At 39.0% G+C, this 21476-nt stretch overlaps 1 protein-coding gene across 1 annotated transcript in view; it reads right to left on the bottom strand.

The window, feature by feature from the left end:
* DNAH8 (dynein axonemal heavy chain 8) overlaps positions 1 to 21476 on the bottom strand; it is a 327131-nt gene that overhangs the window by 191532 nt on the left and 114123 nt on the right. The window contains exons 37-42 of the mRNA XM_068557934.1: positions 15391 to 15590; positions 12495 to 12648; positions 10306 to 10469; positions 9065 to 9167; positions 7948 to 8052; positions 7417 to 7578 (exon numbers count right to left, since the gene is read on the bottom strand). Of these exons, the coding sequence (XP_068414035.1) occupies positions 7417 to 7578; positions 7948 to 8052; positions 9065 to 9167; positions 10306 to 10469; positions 12495 to 12648; positions 15391 to 15590 (888 nt within the window). The remainder of the gene's footprint in view (positions 1 to 7416; positions 7579 to 7947; positions 8053 to 9064; positions 9168 to 10305; positions 10470 to 12494; positions 12649 to 15390; positions 15591 to 21476) is intronic.

Here is a 21476-nt window from a genome sequence, read left to right as displayed (position 1 = left end):
TATTTGAAGAGATTACGGTTGAAAACTTCCATAACATGGGAAAAGAAATTGTCAGTCAAGTCCAGGAAGCCCAGAGAGTCCAATACAGGATAAATCCAAGGAGAAACACGCCAAGACACAAATTAATCAAACTATCAAAAATTAAACAAAAAGAAAAAATATTAAAAGCAGTAAGGGGAAAACAACAAACAACATACAAGTTAATCCCCATAAGGTTAGCAGGTGATCTTTCAGCAGAAACTGCAAGCCAGAGGGAGTGGCAGGACATATTTAAAGCGATGAAAGGGAAAAACCTACAACCAAGATTACTCTACCCAGCAAGGATCTCATTCAGATTCGACAAAGAAATCAAAAGATTTACAGACAAGCAAAAGTTAAGAGACTTCAGCACCACCAAACCAGCTTTATAACAAATGCTAAAGAACTTCTCTAGGCATGAAACAGAAGAGAAGGAAAAGACCTACAAAAACAAATCCAAAACAATCAAGAAAATGGTTATAGGAACATACATATCAATAATCACCTTGAATGTAAATGGATTAGGTACTTCCCTGGTGGCACAGTGGTTAAGAATCCGCCTGCCAATGCAGGGGACACGGGTTTGATCCCTGGTCCGGGAAGATCCCACATGCCACGGAGCAACAAAGCCCGTGTGCCACAACTACTGAGCCTGCGCTCTAGAGCCCATGAGCCACAACTACTGAGCCCACATGCAACAACTACTGAAGCCCGTGTGCCTGAAGCCCGTGCTCCACAACAAGAGAAGGTACTGCAATGAGAAGCCCGCGCACCACAATGAAGACCCAATGCGGCCAAAAATAAATAAATAAATAAATAATTTTTTAAAAATGTAAATGGATTAAATGCTCCAACCAAAGGACACAGACTGGCTGAATGGATACAAAAACAAGACCCATATATATGCTGTCTACAAGAGACCCACTTCAGACCTAGGGACACATACAGACTGAAAGTGAGGGGATGCAAAAAGATATTCCATGCAAATGGAAATCAAAAGAAAGCAGGAGTAAGCAATACTCATATCAGACAAAATAGACTTTAAAATAGACTATTACAAGAGACAAGGAAGGACACTACATAATGATCAAGGGATCAACCCAAGAGCAAGATATAACAATTGTAAATATTTATGCACCCAACATAGGAGCACCTCAATACATAAGGCAAAGGCTAACAGCCACAAAAGGGGAAATCAACGCTAACACAATAATAGGGGGAGACTTTAATGCCTCACTTACACCAATGGACAGATCATCCAGACAGAAAATTAATAAGGAAAAACAAGCCTTAAATGACACATTAGACCAGATGGACTTAATTGATACTTATAGGACATTCCATCCAAAAACAGAATACACTTTCTTCTCAAGTGCTCATGGAACATTCTCCAGGATAGATCACATCTTGGGTCACAAATCAAGGCTTGGTAAATTTAAGAAAGTTGAAATCGTATCAAGCATCTTTTCCGACCACAACACTATGAAACTAGATATCAAATACAGGAAAAAAACTGTAAAAGAAAAAAAAAAAACCATGGAGGCTAAACAATACGCTACTAAACAACCAAGAGATCACTGAGGAAATCAAAGAATACCTAAAAGCAAATGACAATGAAAACACGACGACCCAAAACCTATGGGATGTAGAAAAGCAGTTCTAAGAGGGAAGTTTACAGCAATACAATCCTACATCAAGAAACAAGAAAAATCTCAAATAAACAACCTAACCTTACACCTAAAGCAATTAGAGAAAGAAGAACAAAAAAACCCCCCAAAATTAGTAGAAGGAAAGAAATCATAAAAATCAGATCAGAAAGTAATGAAAAAGAGATGAAGGAAACAATAGCAAAGATCAATAAAACTAAAAGCTGGTTCTTTGAGAAGATAAACAAAGTTGATAAACCATTAGCCAGACTCATCAAGAAAAAAAGGGAGAAGACTCAAACCAACAGAATTAGAAATGAACAAGGAGAAGTAACAACTGACACTGCAGAAATACAAAGGATCATGAGAGATTACTACAAGCAACTATATGCCAATAAAATGGACAACCTGGAAGAAATGGACAAATTCTGAGAAAAGTACAATCTTCCAAGCCTGAACCAAGAAGAGATAGAAACTATGAACAGACCAATCACAAGCACTGAAATTGAAACTGTAATTAAAAATCTTCCAACAAACAAAACCCCAGGCCCAGATGGCTTCGCACAGGCGAATTCTATCAAACATTTAGAGAAGAGCTAACACCTATCCTTCTCAAACTCTTCCAAAATATAGCAGAGGGAGGAACACTCCCAAACTCATTCAACGAGGCCACCATCACCCTAATACCAAAACCAGACAAAGATAACACAAAAAAAGAAAATTGCAGGCCAATATCACTGTTGAACATAGATGCAAAAATCCTCAACAAAATACTAGCAAACAGAATCCAACACATTAAACAGATCATACACCAGGATCAAGTGGGGTTTATCCCAGGAATGCAAGGATGCTTCAATATATGCAAATCAATCAATGTGATACACCATATTAACAAACTAACAGATAAAAACCATAGAATAATCTCAATAGATGCAGAAAAAGTTTCTGACAAAATTCAACACCCATTTATGACAAAAACTTTCCAGAAAGTGGGCACAGAAGCAACCTACCTCAACATAACAAAGGCCATATATGACAAACCGACAGCAAACAACATTCTCAGTGGTGAAAAACTGAAACCATTTCCTCTAAGGTCAGGAACAAGACAAGGGTGCCCACTCTCACCACTATTTTTCAGCATAGTTTTGGAAGTCGTAGCCATGGCAATCAGAGAAGAAAAAGATGTAAAAGGAATCCAAATGTCAAAAGAATAAGTAAAATTGGCACTGTTTGCAGATGACATGATACTATACATAGAAAATCCAAAGGTGCCACCAGAAAACTACTAGAGCTAATCAACAAATTTAGTAAAGTCGTAAGATACAAAATTAATGCACAGAAATCTCTTGCATTCCTGTACACTAACAATGAAATTTCAGAAAGAGATATTAAGGAAACAATCCCATTTACCACTGCAACAAAAAGGATACAATACCTAGGAATAAACCTACCTAGGGAGACAAAAGACCTGTATACAGAAAACTATAAGACACTGATGAAAGAAATCAAAGATATAAACAGATGGAGAGATATACCATATTCTTGGATTGGAAGAATCAACACTGTGGAAGTGACTATACTACCCAAAGCACTCTACAAATTCAGTGCAATCCCTGTCAAATCACCAATGGTATTTTTCACAGAACTAGAACAAAAGATTTTACAATATGTATGGAAACACAAAGAACCCCGAATAGCTAAAGCAATCTTGAGAAAGAAAAACGGAGCTGGAGGAATCAGGCTCCCTGACTTCAGACTATACCTCAAAGCTACAGTAATCAAGACAGTATGGTACAGACAGAAAAACAGAAATATAGATCAATGGAACAGGATAGAAAGCCCAGCAATAAACCCACACACCTACGGTCACCTTATCTTTGACAAAGGAGGCAAGAATATACAATGGAGAAAAGACAGCCTCTTCAGTAGTGGTGCTGGGAAAACTGGACAGCTACATGTAAAAGAATGAAATTAGAACACTTCCTAACACCATACACAAAAATAAACTCAAAATGGATTTAAAGACCTAAATCTAAGGACAGAGTCTATAAAACTGTTAAAGGAAAACAGAGGTGGAACACTCCTTGACATAAATCACAGCAAGATCCTTTTTGGCCCACCTCCTAAAGAAACAGAAATAAAAACAAAAATAAATAAATGGGACCTAATGAAACTTAAAAGCTTTTGCACAGCAAGGGAAACCATAAACAAAACAAAAAGCCTACGTACAGACTGGGAGAAAATATTTGCAAATGATGCAACCAACAGGGCTTAATTTCCAAATATACAAACAGCTCATACAGCTCAATAACAGAAAAAGCAAACAACCCAATCCAAAAATGGGCAGAAGACCTAAATAGACATTTCTCCAGAGAAGACATACAGATGGCCAATAGACACATGAAAGGATGCTCAACATCACTAATCATTAGAGAAATGCAAATGAAAACTCCAGTGAGGTATCACCTCACACCAGTCAGAATGGCCATCATCAAAAAATCTACAAACAATAAATGCTGGAGAGGGTGTGGAGAAAAGGGAACCCTCTTGCACTGTTGGTGGGAATGTAAATTGATACAGCCACTATGGAGAACAGTATGGAGGTTCCTTACAAAACTAAAAATAGAACTACCATATGACCCAGCAATCCCACTACTGGGCATATACCCTGAGAAAACCATAATTCAAAAAGAGTCATGTACCACAATGTTCATTGCAGCACTATTTACAATGGCCAGGACATGGAAGCAACCTAAATGTCCATCAACAGATGAATGGATAAAGATGATGTGGTACATATATACAATGAAATATCAGCCATAATAAGGAACGAAATTGAGTCATTGTTAGTTATGTGGATGGACCCAGAGTCCGTCATGCAGAGTGAAGTAAGTCAGAAAGAAAAACCAAATACCGTATATTAACACATATATATGGAATCTAGAAAAATGGTACTGACGATCCTAGTGGCAGGGCAGGAATAGAGACGCAGACGTAGAGGACAGACTTGTGGACACAGAGGAGGAAGGGGAGGGTGGGACGAATTGAGAAAGTAGCACTGACATATATACATTACCATGTGTAAAATAGATAGCTAGTGGGAAGCTGCTGTATAGCACAGGAAGATCAGCTCAGTGCTTCGTGACGACCTAGAGGGGTGGGATGGGGAGGGTGGGAGGGAGGCCCAAGAAGGAGGGGATACGCAGATATATGTATACATATAACTGATTCACTTTGTTGTACAGCATAAACTAACACAACATTGTATAGCAATTATAATCTAATAATGATGAAAAAATAAAATAAAATGACTATCCTAAGTCACCAAGAAAAGTTTAAGTTATGCTTTTCACTAGGTTAAGAAGGCAGCAGACTTCACGGTGAAAACTGAAGGATGTTTCATTACAATAAAAAACAAAATAAGAATGCTCATTCTCATCAATATTATTTGATGCCTATAATAAGCATATTAAAACATACTGAAAGGGAACACATGAAAATATTAAGTCATCATTTCCAAGTGGTGGAAAAATGGGAAATTTTTATTTTCACTTTCATATTCTTCAAATTTTCCCCAGTTTTTGCAACAAGGATCCATTGTGTTCATAATCTTAAAAACGTGTTTGAGAAGAAAACAGAGGTGAAATTTTAGATAAAAAATTAACATTGTAATAGGCAAATTTATTTGGGAAATCTGCTTTTTAAAATGCAATTTAGGGACTTTCCTGGTGGCACAGTGGTTAAGAATCCGCCTGCCAATGCACAGGACACAGGTTTGATCCCTGGTCCAGGAAGATCCCACATGCCACGGAGCAACGAAGCTCATGTGCCACAACTGCTGAGCCTGAGCTCTAGAGCCCGTGACCCACAACTACTGAGCCCGTGTGCCACAGTTACTGAAGCCCGCGCGCCTAGAGCCTGTGCTCCGCAACAAAAGAAGCCACCACAATGAGAAGCCCACGCACAGCAAGGAAGAATAGCCCCTGCTTGCTGCAACTAGAGAAAGCCTGCACGCAGCAACGAAGACACAACACAGCCAAAAATAAACAAGTAAATAAATAAATAAATTTATTTATTTTAAAAATAAATAAATTAAATTAAATGCAATTTAAAGAGTAATATATATATTGAATGAATATATTGAATGACTATATATTGAATGAATATAGAAAGAATGAATATATTTATACATTCATTACTCTTTAAAGCAATTTTTCCAGAAAACTGAAATTTGCCCACTACAATGTTAAGATTTTTATCTAAAAATCGTTGTTTGTGTGTGTATATATATATGTATATATACACACATTAAATAAAGTCCTAAAAGTTAGTCAACTTTCCTACTATATCCTGTTCAACTTCACCGCTACTTTAAATTTGCTTTTCAACTTTTCCAACTTTAATCCTATATCTCCTTCAGAGTATAAAGGGTGATCAAGCTTTCCTGAGAGAGGGAAAGTATGTTGATTTAGTCTAAGGAGCTATTTTTCTCAGCTTATCAAATAAAGTATTTTATAAAGCTTTATCACAAATGCTAATAAGAATATTAAAGTTTACCAAGGATATTATACAATACAAAAACAATATTAAAATATTCTCTCCAGTGAAGGTTGATTTTATGTCTGTACTTCTGTCATTTGAATAATTTCATATCATTTCAGCTGCCTCCACTGCACTGTGTGCAGTAACACAGGATTTGGAGTTCAGGTTGGGAGGAGCAGCTGGGGAAGCAAAACCTGCCTATATTTTCCTTGGAGAGCTCTTGCCTTCTATCCCACACTATCTCTGACCCAGATCACAAATCATCACTTTTCATTTATCTCGGCTGAAAATGTAATGGAACTGTTAGCTCTTCATTTTCTGTGTCCCGTTTTAATAATACCTGGCACCTGACAATGCACTTCTAAGAGCCAAAGGGCAGGAGAGTTGTTCAAGAGAACACCTACTCCAGCCTCTTCAAGGTCTTCTCTCTTTAAAAACTTGGTCACATTTAACGTGGGACTTCCCTGGTGGTCCATTGGTTAAGAATCTGCCTTCCAAAGCAGGGGACGCAGGTTTGACCCCTGGTCGGGGAGCTAAGATCCCACATGCCATGGGGCAACTAAGCCCGTGCAGCACAACTACTGAGCCCGTGCACTCTGGAGCCTGTGCGCCACAACTAGAGAGAAGCCAGCACGCCACAATGAAAAATCCCACCTGCCGCAACGAAGATCCCACGTGCCGCAAATTAGACCCGACACAGCCAAATAAATTAATTAATTAAATTAAATATTTTTAAAAACCTTAGTCGTATTTAACAAATTATGCCAATTTTTAATTATTTGAAGGCAAAATAAACAAAAGGCAAGGTGGATTTCATTTCAGGAAAAGATATGCTCCTTCCTTTTATATATGTCCATATCCATATCTATATCTGTGTCTATATTTATGTATGAATAGATATAGATAGATGGTTTTTATTCATAGATAGGTGTCGTTTATACATAAGATGAAATTTCTCGTTAGTGCTTTAGTCTCAGTGTATATCCTCAATGATGGAAGAACAGTGGCAAATCCTCTTCTCGGGGATGGGATGGGTTGGCCTAGAATGGTGCAGGTGGACAAGCAAGTGGTCAGGCAGGTGGTTGGGGGCTGAGGGTGGGTGGGCCTCTCTAACTGGTTCTAAGCTAGAACAGCCTCCACATCATCAGGCTAACTGCCTCCTGAATATCTTTCCCCCTTATTTCGCTATTTAAATGTCATGTATTCTCACCTGTGCTGGAAAGTGATTGAGGAAAGGTAAGAGCTGAAATCCTGAATCACTGATTTGATAGAATGCAGATCTAATTATATTATGTAAGGACGACATCTGCATTTTTAACAGGTCCAGAAGCCAAATCTCCACGGGACCTTTGGCCATAACAGGATTATCCAACTAAAAGATATATTACAAATATATTACAAGTTGATAATAATTTGGTATTTTTACAAATGTCATAAATCAAAGTACCTCAGGCAAAGCAAACAATTTCACACAAAATATTTAAAACATGAGTAAAATCAACTAATACTGTATGTGGAAAGAACTATAAAGATCACCTGGTCTAAAACTTTCATTGTGTAGATGATAAAATGAGCCTCAGAGAAGTTAAATGAGTTATCCAAACTAGGCTGTTACAAAGCCAGGGCTACAGAACTAAAACCCGACTCCACTCCCCTCCCTTTCTTTCATAAGAGAATTGCATTCTCCTCAAATCTAAATTTCTAAAGAAATTCTAATAAAATTTTAACCAAGTTAAATTACAATAATTTTTTCTCCTTCTCTTGATATGACAGCCATGATACGATCATAGTCTTTTGCGTGAAAGGTCACCTCATTTATGTTGTCAGACACTGCAGGGAGATGTGGCTATAAGAAAGCACAAGACAGAGCAAACACATCATACATGAGGTTAAACACAAAAGTCACTGAGATGTTTTTAAAAGCTTTACTATTTTTTATATTTGTAAGAGATTAAGAATGTACTTCATTGTCTCCAAAAAAAAAAGACTCTTCTTTGACCCTTGACTGACTTGGAAGCCCACTTTTTAAAATCCAGCCCTACAGAATGTTTCCTCCAAGACCTACAAATGCCCCTCTTACGTTATGGAGATTCGACTAGTAACTGTCATCTTCCTCCTGATGGACACTGAACCACATGGTCCCTGCCCTCTTCCCTCCCAGGGACAGCTCAGTCCTTCTCTCTTGGCTCTATGTCTGCCTTACACAGCTTCTACTTCCCTCCTTTCCTTTCTTATCCCTGCAACTCCCTGGAAACCAACAAGGAAGGTATTACTAGCTGTTTCCCAGATTCCCAAACCAGAAATGGCCCTGGGATGGGTGTTCCAGTGCCTCTCACACCCAGTTCTCTGTAGTTTTTCTCTTCCTCCTGGAAGTATTGCCCTTGGAAATGGCAATAAAAGCATTTGAGAAGCACTTGGGACAAAAAAAGGACAAATCCAAACCACAATCCCTATTTGATCTAAGAATATTTAGATTAAAATACTTGTAACAATGAATTACATTTAGTGAGCACATACTGTGTGTCCAGAACTTTTCAATGAATTATCTCATGTAATCCTTATGACAATCCCATGAGGTGGAAATGATTAATATCCTGATTTTACAGACAAGGAAACTGAGGCACAGGAAAATTAAGAAGCTGGCCAAGGTCACCCAGCTGGTGAGTTGCATAATCGGTGACCCTTGCCTCAGGCTGATGGGCTCCGAATACAAAGAAAACAAGACATTTTATAACCAACATAATTTTTAATACTCTTCTTTCCTGACTGCACTTTTAAGACATTAACTTCATTTTTATTTTTTAATACATAGGCTGTGGAAAAAAAGGATTTAGGTAACAGATATTTAGATTACATACTTGTATGGTATGGGAATCACTGGCTTGTCCAAGAATTTCCAGGAGAACTGGATCAGATACAAAGAAGAATCTTGGAAATAGTAATCGCTTCTTCTCCAAATACCTTTAAATAAAGTCACATTACCAAATAATTTTTTCTGAATTATTAATTTTGGGGTTTTTTAGCCAAGACGCAATCACTAACATCAATAAGATAGTAGCAAACACCTACAGTCATTTCCCATTTGCCTCTGAAATGTTTGGTTAGAAAGAAAGTCCTGCTGCACCATGGATGGCACTTGGGAAAACAAGTGGAAATAAGAAAGTGATTCAGAGCAAGCCTGCCCCATCCTATCTTCTTTCTCATCAAGAGCCCTCCTGCAACCTTTCTAAGAGTACTGTGAACCTCGCAGCTTAAACCCAGGGTGAACACATAATTTATCTCCAAGCCAAGATATTTTGAGAGTGAACGGGGGGACAAATAGCCATTCAGCCAGGACAGAGGCATAAATTTGGACAAACCAAGATATATCGTTACCCTATTTCAAATAGAAATTGAGAATGAACTGCCTTTTAAGAAAACTATCTGTGAGTTTGTCTGGTTAATTGTTCTCTGAGTGCACATCTCTACTCCATGCCTGTAGTGTGTTGACTGGTAGCCCCAAAAAGATATGTCCACGTCCTATTCCCCGGAATCTGTGAATGTGGCCTCATTTGCAAAAAGGGTCTTTGCAAATGTACTGAAGTTAAGGATCTCGAGAAGAGAGAATCTTGGATTATCCAGATGAGCCCTAAATCCAATGACAAGTGTCCTCATAAGAGACACACAGGAAGAAGAAGAGAAGGACATATAAAGACAGAGACAGAGATTGGAGTTATATAGCCACAAGCCAAGAGCCACCAGAACCTGGAAGAGGCAAGGAAAGATTCTCCCTAGAGCCCTCAGAAGGTGCTGCTAACTTGATTTCAGACTTCTGGCCTCCAGAACTGTAAGAAAATAAATTTCAGTTGTCTTAAGCCACCCAGTTTATGGTAATTTGTTACAGCAGCCCTACAAAACTAATACAATGCTGTAAGTCACCCACCCTCAACTTGAAGGTGTCTTTTTTTGCAGAGAAATTAAATTTATGTGAAATGTTAAATTCCTAACACCACCTCAACCATCACTACCAAACCAAAAATGCAGTCAATTCTATTAACTTGTTTGGGATAAAACACCATCACATATAAAATGATAGGTAATTTAAAAATTAAACTCTTACCCTGTAAGTGACTTCTGACATACTTCTAATTGTTCATGTAAATGAGGTAAAAGCTGCCCCATAGTTTCATCTCCAACACAGCAACTAATCACATTGGGATTCTCACGAGCTCGCTGCATTATCTTTATCCATGACTTGTCAATATTCTGAAAACGTTTTGCTTCCTAAAAACAAAAGTAAAAGTTGGCATGTGGATAATCGAATGAAGCCAAGTCTTCACTTTGGCATCTCCTATAGTTCCTCAAACCAGCCTATTAGTCTCCAGCTACATAATTTAAAGGGGCAATTTTTTTTTCATCTGAATTAACTCTGGAACAAGAGAACTGCTTATTGAAATGCTGTTCTATCACAATGAGGTTTATCACTGATTTTTTTCCTTACATTTAATACATTTTTCAAAGTGCCACATGATTAATTTACAGAGCTATCAACTTAAATCGCAAATCTAGTCTTTCAGTACTCCAGGTGTTTTGGTTTGATGAGCAAACTGAAGAAGCATGAAAATAATTTGATCTCAGTATTTTGGAATAATTAAAGCTTAATAGTACCCCAGGAAAAAGAAAAAGAAAACAGTAAAAATCCAAAACAAAGCTTCATTTACATTTTTGCAAATGAAAACTTTCTGTTTACCACAGATGATATTAAGCTTTGCATTCAATTTTTTAAAATGCTTTTAGAAATTGGCATAATCTTGCCTCTATTAAAACTTTTAAGTGCACTTTTAAAAAATAAAACTTTCTGATTAAAAATGAAAGATTTAGATTTTAAAAATGTGTTACAAAGGGAAACCAGCTATTTTCAAAATGCTTTATCCTTGATTTTTAATCTATAGTGATGCCATAGGTATGGAAATTCAAAAGAGTAGGCTTAGGGGACTTCCCTGGTGGTCCAGTGATAAAGAATCTACCTTCTAATGCAGGGGACGCGGGTTCGATCCCTGGTCGGGGAACTAAGATCCCACATGCCACGGGGCAACTAAGCCCACGCGCCACAACTACTGCGCTCACACACCTCAACGAGCGAGCCCGCGTGCCGCAAACTACAGAGCCCACACACCCTGGAGCCCCTATGCCACAACTAAAGAGAAGCCCCGCGCCACAACAAAGAGGCCCCGCGCCGGCAACGAAAGATCCCGCACGCCTCAACAAAGACCCCGCGTGCTGCAACTTAAGACCCGATGCAACCAAAATAAATAAATGTTAAAAAAAAAAAAGAGTAGGCCTAATTTTATAAGAGGAAAATTACCTTCATAGAATAATTATTAGTAAGTTACTAGCATTCATTTAAAAGGTCCCCATAAAGCTGTTTTAAAGAATTTGTTACAGGCTTCTAAGGCTCAGTTTCCTTGCCTCATGTTTCTGATCTACTATTAGTTAACTTACTGACAGTTAATTTGTGTTTACAGAATACAGATTATTTTAACTTCTACTCTCAGAGGAATAAGTCTAATTCTAAGAAGAGATGAACTATTATAATTTAATAGTATCATATTCAAATGTACCTCACCTCTTCAGACAACCTGGAGATTTGAAAATTATATGAGTTTCCTGTTTCTACTAATGTAAATCAAAGGTCAGCACTTTTTTTTAAAAACTTCTTTGTAAAGGGCAAGATACTAAATATTTTAGGCTTTGTAGGCCATATGGTCTCTGTTACAACTACTCAACTCTGCCATTGTAATGCTAAAGCAGCCATAGACAGAACATAAATGAATGGACATGGCTGTATTCCAATAAAACTGTATTTACAAAAACAGGTGGGATTTCCCTGGTGGCACAGTGGTTAAGAATCCGCCTGCCAATGCAGGAGACACGGGTTTGATCCGTGGTCCGGGAAGATCCCACATGCCGCGGAGCAACTAAGCCCGTGCGCCACAACTACTGAGCCTGTGCCCGAGAGCCCATGCTCCACAACAAGAGAAGCCACAGCAATGAGAAGCCCGTGCACCTCAACAAAGAGTAGCCCCAGCTTGCCGCAACTAGAGAAAGACCGCACGCAGCAACGAAGATCCAACGCAGCCAAAAATAAAATTAAAAAAACAAAACAAAACAGGTGAGTTGGCCATAGTTTGCAAACCCCTGGTGCAAATAATCAAGACATGACTATACGTCTTTCTGAAGACTTTTACAGAGACATATAAACAACATACACTAAATTATTCTATCAGCAGTTACAAAAACCATATTTACCTGAGGTAGCTGTTTGGCAATATCCCCACCTACAAAGACAGCTTCAAGATAAACCCAAAGGTTCTGGACTGCTAGCCACTCTTCAATTATATCTGAGGAAGTGGACAATTTATACACCCAATTCTGGATATTTTTTTTAAATGGAGCATTATATCTAAAAAGTAAGAATGGAAAGATATTACATTTTAAGGAAGATTCAGAAAATAGTATGGCTTATAGCAAATAATAGGAGAAACAGTCCTTTGACACTGAACATTTTTTCCTAAAAAAAAAAGGCAGCTCCTATTAAATTTCATACAGTTAATGAGATGTTTGCATTTTTATGAAAGAAACATATAATTATAGTGATTTCACTTCATGTTCCCATGTATCAGTGATAAACTAAGAAGTTCACCAAGTTTTAAGCCACAGAGGTCCAGTAAAGGAATTGTGCTGGTTGCTCCTCTGAGTAAAGGGAAAACAAGGAATAAGATGGCTTTCCAAGTCTTTTGTGAACCAAATGCAAGTGGAAAATCACACAGAGGGTACTGTTGTTACTGGTCTATGGAACTACTACCACAGGGCCAGGGTCAAGCTTGAGGTCTGGTGTCTACTACAGATGTGCTCGTCCCACCCACAGACTGCTAATTCCACCAGGCACTACGCCTAGATTCTGCAGCGTTAACGATCCAGAATTGCTGTCCCCCAAAAGCCTGGTTCCTGTTTTTTCACCATCAGGGCTAGCAGAAGTGTTCATCAGAATACAAGGTGTCCAGAAAGCTGGGCACAACAAAGGAAGACAAGAAATAGAGTGGATGCCATGAGGAAGTGATGGGAAGATACTGGGGAAAGACCTAATTAACTACAGTTGAATTAAGAAGCTGACTTCAGTTTGTGGCAATGGCAAGTAGCTTTGAAGTTGGTAGTGGAATTTCGCCGTGAGTGGCATTTGTTGAGTACAGTCTTAAAACTTTTCTTGATCCAGGACAGGATGACTTGAAGGGGCTCACATGAAGAATGGGGTTCTTCTGGGAATAGTCTGATGCCTAAGTGTAACCCTTCACTTCTATGGAAGACTATGTTATACATGGAGGTATAAAGGGGTTGTACAAAAACTGCCCCAAGGAGGTAGATGAGTTGATCTGGCAGTAAGAGGCATTTTTCTCAACTCCCATTTATAGTGTCCATCTGGCCAGTCTAGAGCTGAAAGGCAGTCAATATGCCAAAAAAACCCTTCAAGATCAATACACACAGACCAAGATGGTATGGAAGGGCATTTCAGGGAGTTGAAGCACTTAGATATTTGGAGCCAAAAATAATTTTGCACAGAATAAAAAAAAAATTATCTTTGATGGTATGTAACTTCCCAACAAGAAAAAGGGAGATTTCAAATAAAATCACTAATGACCAGTTTTTGTCATTTGGCCAGGTACCTGCATTGCACAGCTTTGTGTGGTGGAACCTGTTCACAACAGGTAGGAAGGCCCTTGGAATGCCAGGGAATCAGGGACCCACCAGGAAAGTGTCACAATCCAGGGAATCCAGGTGAGTGAAGCCTCACCCATGAAGATACACAATTTCCTTCTCACATCCGGGTAGCCCTAGAGATCCAGCTGGTACTGCCTTCTATGAGATCAGTCTGTGGTTGGCTCTAGAAGAGGTTTTCTGGATCCACTTGACGCTGCAAAGTTCTCTAGGAGGACAATCTACTAAAGTGTTGTGACTTCTTAGATATCCTTATACTCCTTCTAGCAGGGCCTCAACATTGAGTTTACTAGTACCATAAATAAGTACCATAATATTCAGGTTATATGCAAGTTAAGAATGAAATTAAGAAAGGCTTCAAGTCCTGAATTCTTGGGCTACACACCAGGTTCAGGTGAATCTACAGCCCTTCTTCAAGAGGTCATCATTCAGGAAATCAAGATGGCAAAATTTGCAATGAACCATGGGGAAGTAGCAGCCTGTGAAGTCTAGGAACCACTGAATTGCCTATGGTCACCTTTGCCAGGTTATTCAGATTCCCTGAAAGCAGAGGACATACCCTAGGAGTTTAACCCCAGCAACTTCAACCCAGAATTAGGAGCTTTGTGAGTTAGTACATTATCCAAATACAAGCCTGCCTCTGAGCCAGAGGTCATGCAGGATGTCATTCATTAAACAGCAGTCCCAACCTGGAGGTAGGGTATTAGAATCCCCATGGACACTGACCTCTGTTAATGACCTCTAAGATAATGTGACATATTTCTTAGGTGTGTTAGGGTGAAGACCAGTTAAGAATTACTGGATAGTCAGCTAGGGGATTAGAGGTTGCTAATGCCAAGACAGTGTACTTAATCTGGGTACCATTTCCTAAAGCTGCTTTTGAGATAACAGTCACTTTCAAGCGGTTCAGTAGTCCAGTGATGGACATGTTGCCTCGTTTAGGCTGCAGTGGACCCAGCACAGATATGGCCACTTTTCACCATAAAAAATCCAAGTGTGTAAGTGTCAAGCCCTTCACTATATTCCTTCATGTGTTGACAGCATACTTTTCCTGGGCCATTGGTTGAACACTTGAGCAGGTTTAGCCAAGGAGGGCAATGATGAAAAATCAGAGAATGAAAAGAGAAAGGAGATAAAATGAAGATGTCATCTTGGTGGGGAGTCCAGATGTTCAGGAGATAAGCTGTCAATTTGAGGGAGAATAATTATGATGGGGCCCATCAGGAAACACAGGAAGGGGAGGTGAGTACCATAGAAGAGATGGAGGCCATGATTAGTAGGCAAAATAGATAGTTCATGTAAGGACAGACAAGAGTCAACACTTTAGGTCAGAATCTTGTGTTGTGCCATAGCTACAAAACTGGGCTTTTATCTAAAATTATATAACCCTAAATACCAAATCAAAACCTTCCCCTGAAAATTATAAAATTACCTGTTGCTTAGTAAGGAACCTAAGACCATTAAACTATCCTCCATCAAGGTGATAATCTCTCCCGATTCAGTTCCTTTGAGCAGCAGCTCTCCCTTTCCCTTAAATGCTGCAAAACTCAGGTTCTGGTTGGTCCAATTCTCAATCACCTGAGTCAGCTTGGCTTCAATATCCTTCTCCTTAATGGCAGATATGCAAACATCCTTCAGAAGGAAATCAAAGAATATGTCATGACATTTTCAATTGCAAATTAAGTGCATTTAAAATCAGAATTTTTTAGCTTGGCCCTAGAAGTCATTGGGTCATTTTACAGCCAAGAAAACCAAGGCTCAAGATGATTGTGTTGCAAGTTCAAACCAGAACCTTCTGACACTCTGACTACTAATTATTTTATTGTACCACCTACATGAGATAATGGAATTTAAATCATCATGTTCTTATTTATATTTTTAGTTGGTGTTTTTCAGCCAAAATGGATATAATCACAGCTGCTCTATCTCAGCAGCTTGCTATGAGAAGCAAATGAGAATACATGTGAGACTCTTTTGAACTCTTTAAAGTAACATATAAACATTGCTATATTCCTGCCTGTTCTGGCCCTAATATGAATATCTCACTTGATTAAAAGTTAATTCTATTTTTAATGGGTTTTTCTGTTTTTCTGAGAATCTTTGATATGAAAGTTTCACAAGGGAAAATAAAAGTAAGGTATTTTCTGCAACGTGCCTCAATTAATTTTCATACTTAGAATCACAGAATCTCAGAGATGGGAAGGAATATAAAGGTGCAAGGAATTTCCACAAATGATTATATTACAAATTAATGTGTAGTAAGTGTAATAAGAGTGGTGTGAACTGCTGTGAGTTCTGAGGAGGAGAAATGACTTTTGCCTGCAGCAAGGAGGAAAGGCTTCATTGAGGAGGGAGCATCTGAGAATAAGTGGGATTCCAACAGGGGGAGGGAGAAGACATTTTACAGGAAGGGAAAAGGCTTCCTTTAGAGGCCGTGAATGAAGTAACAGTAAGAATCCAGCTTGGCTAATAGCAGGGCATATGGGGTAAAGAAAACAGAATATACCAGTGTAGACAACACTGAGAGTCTGTTTTGGGGTAAGAATAGTTAATAACTGAATCCCAGAATCCCTTGGACTTGCAAAATCAAGTTTTCAAAGCACAGCCTGTGAAAAGCTATACTCTTAAGTGTAAAAACCTACTTATATAAGAATGAGGTGGTCACCAAATTTTTTTAAAACTCTTTATTTCCCTCAGTAGTATCTGAATGGCATTTATAAATAGGACAAAAATGCTTTGAAAACAAAACTTGTGGCGTGCATGTTGCTAGAAAGAGGCAAGGAGGCAGCAGAAAACTCAAAACCATACATTTAGGGGATATTTCTGGTCATGGGGTGCAGTTTTCGCCTCCAAAAACATAGAATAATGTACAAAACACAAAAAGAGAAGGTAAAAAACAAACACAGTAAGACTTAAAAACAAGGTAAACATCTCCATGAACTAGAAGTGAAAAAGACATGCAAGCCAGGAGGTGGAGCTGAAGCCCAGGCCTGAGGGCTCTGGTCAGCGGGTGCCAACCCCTTGGCTCCTGTGGGACAGAGGAGACTAAAAGTGGCCTGTATGAAAGGGACCATCAGGACTATGGTCTAGATCCCTCCACTGTGGAAGGAGGCTGCCTGTAGCTGCCATCTGGTCATCTAGATTAAATGAACCTAGGGATGTGGCAGATGGGGTGACAGATCCAGGTCCACAACCAGGACCTGAGACAGGTCAGCTCTGCCTGGATCTGCCCCACCACAGCAGAATAGGGGTTGTAAACCACTATTGTAACAGCTGGCTCTGGACTTGAGGAGATGGGGGATGCAGGAAGAAGCCACAAAACCACTTGACTCCTAAGGAAGGCTAAAATGCAGAAGGAGAAAAACAATTTTAACAAATTATAAAAGCCACATTTTGTAAAGCTCGTCACTCAAAATGAGTCCTCTAAAAAATAAAAATTGCAAAACCGTTGGGAATTCCCTGGCAGTCCTGTGGTTAGGACTCCATGCTTTCACTGCCAAGGGCCCAGGTTCAATCCCTGGTTGGGGAACTAAGATCTTGCAAGCCGCGTGGTGCAGCCGAAAAATAAAAAGTGAAAAAAACAATTGCAAAACCCATGAAAAGAAATCCAATACTCAGAGAGATAGCCAACATAAAAAACAATCAGAGTAAAAACTCAGTCCAGGTGAAATTAATTTTATAGAACAATCTGAAAAATAATCTTCAATTATGGTTTATCTGGGGGCCTTGGAGTATGGGAGGTAGAGATGAACTTATATTGGCCATGAGGTGATAATTTTGGAAGCAAGAGGATCTCTACTTTTCTTTGAAATTTTCCATAAAAAAAAATTTTTAAATAACTATGTTTAGGATGCTCAAAGAGATAAATGAAGAACTCTAAAGATTTGAGATTTATAGGCTTGAGAATATATAAAATATTTGAGAATATATGTAGATTTAATAATCTATAGATCTAAGAATCTATAAAAAGGACAGAAAAAAATGTAGAAATGAAAAAAGAACAGGTGGTCACAAAAGAAAAAGAACTAAGTTCTAGTTCAAGATGGTGACATAGGAGGATACTGAACTCACCTCCTCCCATGGACACACCAAACCTACAGCTACATATGGAACTGAAAGAAACCCAAAAACTAGTTGAGCAACTCTTACACATTAGGTGAACAAGGAAAAACTCACATCAAAACTGGTAGGGGAAGCTGAGACAGAATCTCATGTTCAGCCCCACTCCTGGCACAGGGACCCACAATCGGGAAGGAACCCACAGACCAGAGGTTCTCCCTGAGGAGCAAACGATGTGAACTCCACATCAGGCACCCCAACTTTTAACACCTGTACCTGAGAGGTGAGCACCCCAAAATTCAGGGCTTATGTCCATGAGACCCACAAGGCCATAGTAAACTGAGAAATAGTTCTTAAATGGCTTGTTTGTACTCACCCAACCCGGGGCCCAGCACAGAGACAGCTGACTAAAAAGCACCTAGTCTTTCTGTGAAAAAAAAGGCCTATTTGTTTAATACGCAGATATACCCAAAGAGACTCACAACAAAACACGTAATTAAAGTGTCAAAAGTTAAAGACAAGGAGAGATCTTAAAAACAGCAAGCGAAAGACAACTTGTTACATACAAGGGCACCCCATGAGACTATCAGCAGATTTTTCAGCAGAAACTTTGCAGGACAAAAGGGAGTGGCACAATATACTCAAAGTGCTAAAAGAAAAAAAATGCCACCAAGAATACTGTACATGGTGAAGCTGTCTTTCAGAACTGAAGGAGAGATCAAGAGTTTTTCAGACAAGCAAAAGCCTAAAGGAGTTCATCACCACTACATGAGTCTTACAAGAAATGTTAAAGGGACTTCTTTAGGCTAAAATGAAAGGATGCTAATTGGTAACAGGAAAATATATGAAAGTATAACTCTCACTGGTAAAGGGAAATAAATAGTAAAGTTCAGAATAGTCTAGCCTCAGGCCGGCAGGTTGGAAGTCTCCAGGAACGGGCAGCCAGTGTGTGTAGGAGTGAATCTGCGAGTTTGCCAAGCTGATTGGCAGAAAAAGCAAGCCTGCACCCTCCAAGCTGCACTATTACAATTGGGAGACAAGCCTCAACCAGAAGTCCCTGAAGAAATTCTACAAAAGCCATGTGGCTGACAGGGTCTTGGTGCTCCGGCTGGGTGTCAGGCCTGAGCCTCTGAGGTGGGAGAGCCGAGTTCAGGACATTGGTCCACCAGAGACTTCCCAGCTCCACGTAATATCAAACGGTGAAAGCTCTCCCAGACATCTCCATCTCAATGCTAAGACCCAGCTCCACTCAACGACCAGCAAGCTACAGTGCTGGACACCCTATGCCAAACAACTAGCAAGACAGGAACACAACCCCACCCATTAGCAGAGAGGCTGCCTAAAATCATAATAAGGTCACAGACACCCCAAAACACACCACCGGATGCGGTCCTGGCCACCAGAAAGACAAGACCCAGCCTCATCCACCAGAACACAAGCACTAGTCCCCTCCACCAGGAAGCTTACACAAGCCACTGAACCAACCTTAGCCACTGGGGGCAGACACCAAAAACAATGGGAACTACAAACCTGCAGCCTGCGAAAAGGAGACCACAAACACAGTAAGTTAAGCAAAATGAGAAGACAGAGAAGCACACAGCAGATGAAGAAGCAAGGTAAAAACCCACCAGACCAAACAAATGAAGAGGAAATAGGCAGTCTACCTGAAAAAGAATTCAGAGTAATGATAGTAAAGATGATCCAAAATCTTGGAAATAGAATGGAGAAAATACAAAAAACTTTCAACAAGGACCTAGAAGAACTAAAGAGCAACAAACAATGATGAACAACACAATTGCTGAAACTAAAAATTCTCTAGAAGGAATCAATAGCAGAATAACTGAGGCAGAAGAACGGATAAGTGACCTGGAAGATAAAATAGTGGAAATAACTAGTGCAGAGGAGAATAAAGAAAAAAGAATGAAAAACAATTGAGGACGGTCTCAGAGATCTCTGGGACAACATTAAATGTACCAATATTTGAATTATAAGAGTCCCAGAAGAAGAAGAGAAAAAGAAAGGGACTGAGAAAATATTTGAAGAGATTATACTTGAAAACTTCCCTAATATGGGAAAGGAAATACTCAATCAAATCCAGGAACCACAGAGAGTCCCATACAGGATAAATCCAAGGAGAAACACACCAAGACACATATTAATCAAACTATCAAAAATTAAACACAAAGAAAAAATATTAAAAGCAGCAAGAGAAAAGCAACAAATAACATACAAGGGAATCCCCATAAGGTTAACAGCTGATCTTTCAGAAGAAACTCTGCAAGCCAGAAAGGAATGGCAGGACATATTTAAAGTGATGAAAGGGAAAAACCTACAACCAAGATTACTCTACCCAGCAAGGATCTCATTCAGATTCGACGAAGAAATTAAAGCCTTTACAAAAAAGCAAAAGCTAAGAGAATTCAGCACCACCAAACCAGCTTTAGAACAAATGCTAAAGGAACTACTCTAGGCAGGAAACACAGAGAAGGAAAAGACCTACAATAAAGAACCCAAAACAATTAAGAAAATGGTAATAGGAACATACATATCGATAATTACCTTAAATGTAAATGGATTCAGTGATCCAACCAAAAGACATAGACTGGTTGAATGGATACAAAAACAAGACCCATATATATGCTGTTCTACAAGAGACCCACTTCAGACCTAGGGACACATACAGACTGAAAGTGAGGGGATGGAAAAAGATATTCCATGTAAATGGAAATCAAAAGAAACCTGGAGTAGAAATTCTCATATCAGACAAAATAGACTTTAAAATAAAGACTATTACAAGACACAAAGAAGGACACTACCTAATGATCAAGGGATCAATCCAAGAAGATGATATAACAATTGTAAATACTGATGCACCCGACACAGGAGCACCTCAATACATGAGGCAAATGCTAACAGCCATAAAAGGGGAAATCGACAGCAACACAGTCATAGTAGGGGACTTTAACACCCCACTTTCACCAATGGGCAGATCATCCAAAATGAAAATAAATCAGGAAACACAAGCTTTAAATGATACATTAAACAAGATGGACTTAATTGATATTTTTTATAGGACATTCCATCCAAAAACAACAGAATACACTTTCTTCTCAAGTGCTAATGGAACATTCTCTAGGATAGATCACATCTTGGGTCACAAATCAAGCCTCGATAAATTTAAGAAAATTGAAATCGTATCAAGTATCTTTTCTGGCCACAATGCTATGAGACTAGATATCAATTACAGGAAAAATACCTGTAAAAACTACAAACACCTGGAGGCTAAACAATACACTACTTAATAACCAAGAGATCATTGAAGACATCAAAGAGGAAATTAAAAAATACCTAGAAACAAATGACAATGAAAACACGATGACCCAAAACCTATGGGATGCAGCAAAAGCAGTTCTAAGAGAGAAGTTTATAGCAATACAATCCTACCTCAAGAAACAAGAA

The sequence above is a fragment of the Eschrichtius robustus genome, chromosome 12 (genome assembly GCF_028021215.1).
Source record: "Eschrichtius robustus isolate mEscRob2 chromosome 12, mEscRob2.pri, whole genome shotgun sequence".
Taxonomy (NCBI): Eukaryota; Metazoa; Chordata; class Mammalia; order Artiodactyla; family Eschrichtiidae; genus Eschrichtius; species Eschrichtius robustus.
The sequence above is the reverse complement of the archived record's forward strand: the minus strand, read 5'-3'. Positions and strand labels throughout refer to the sequence as shown.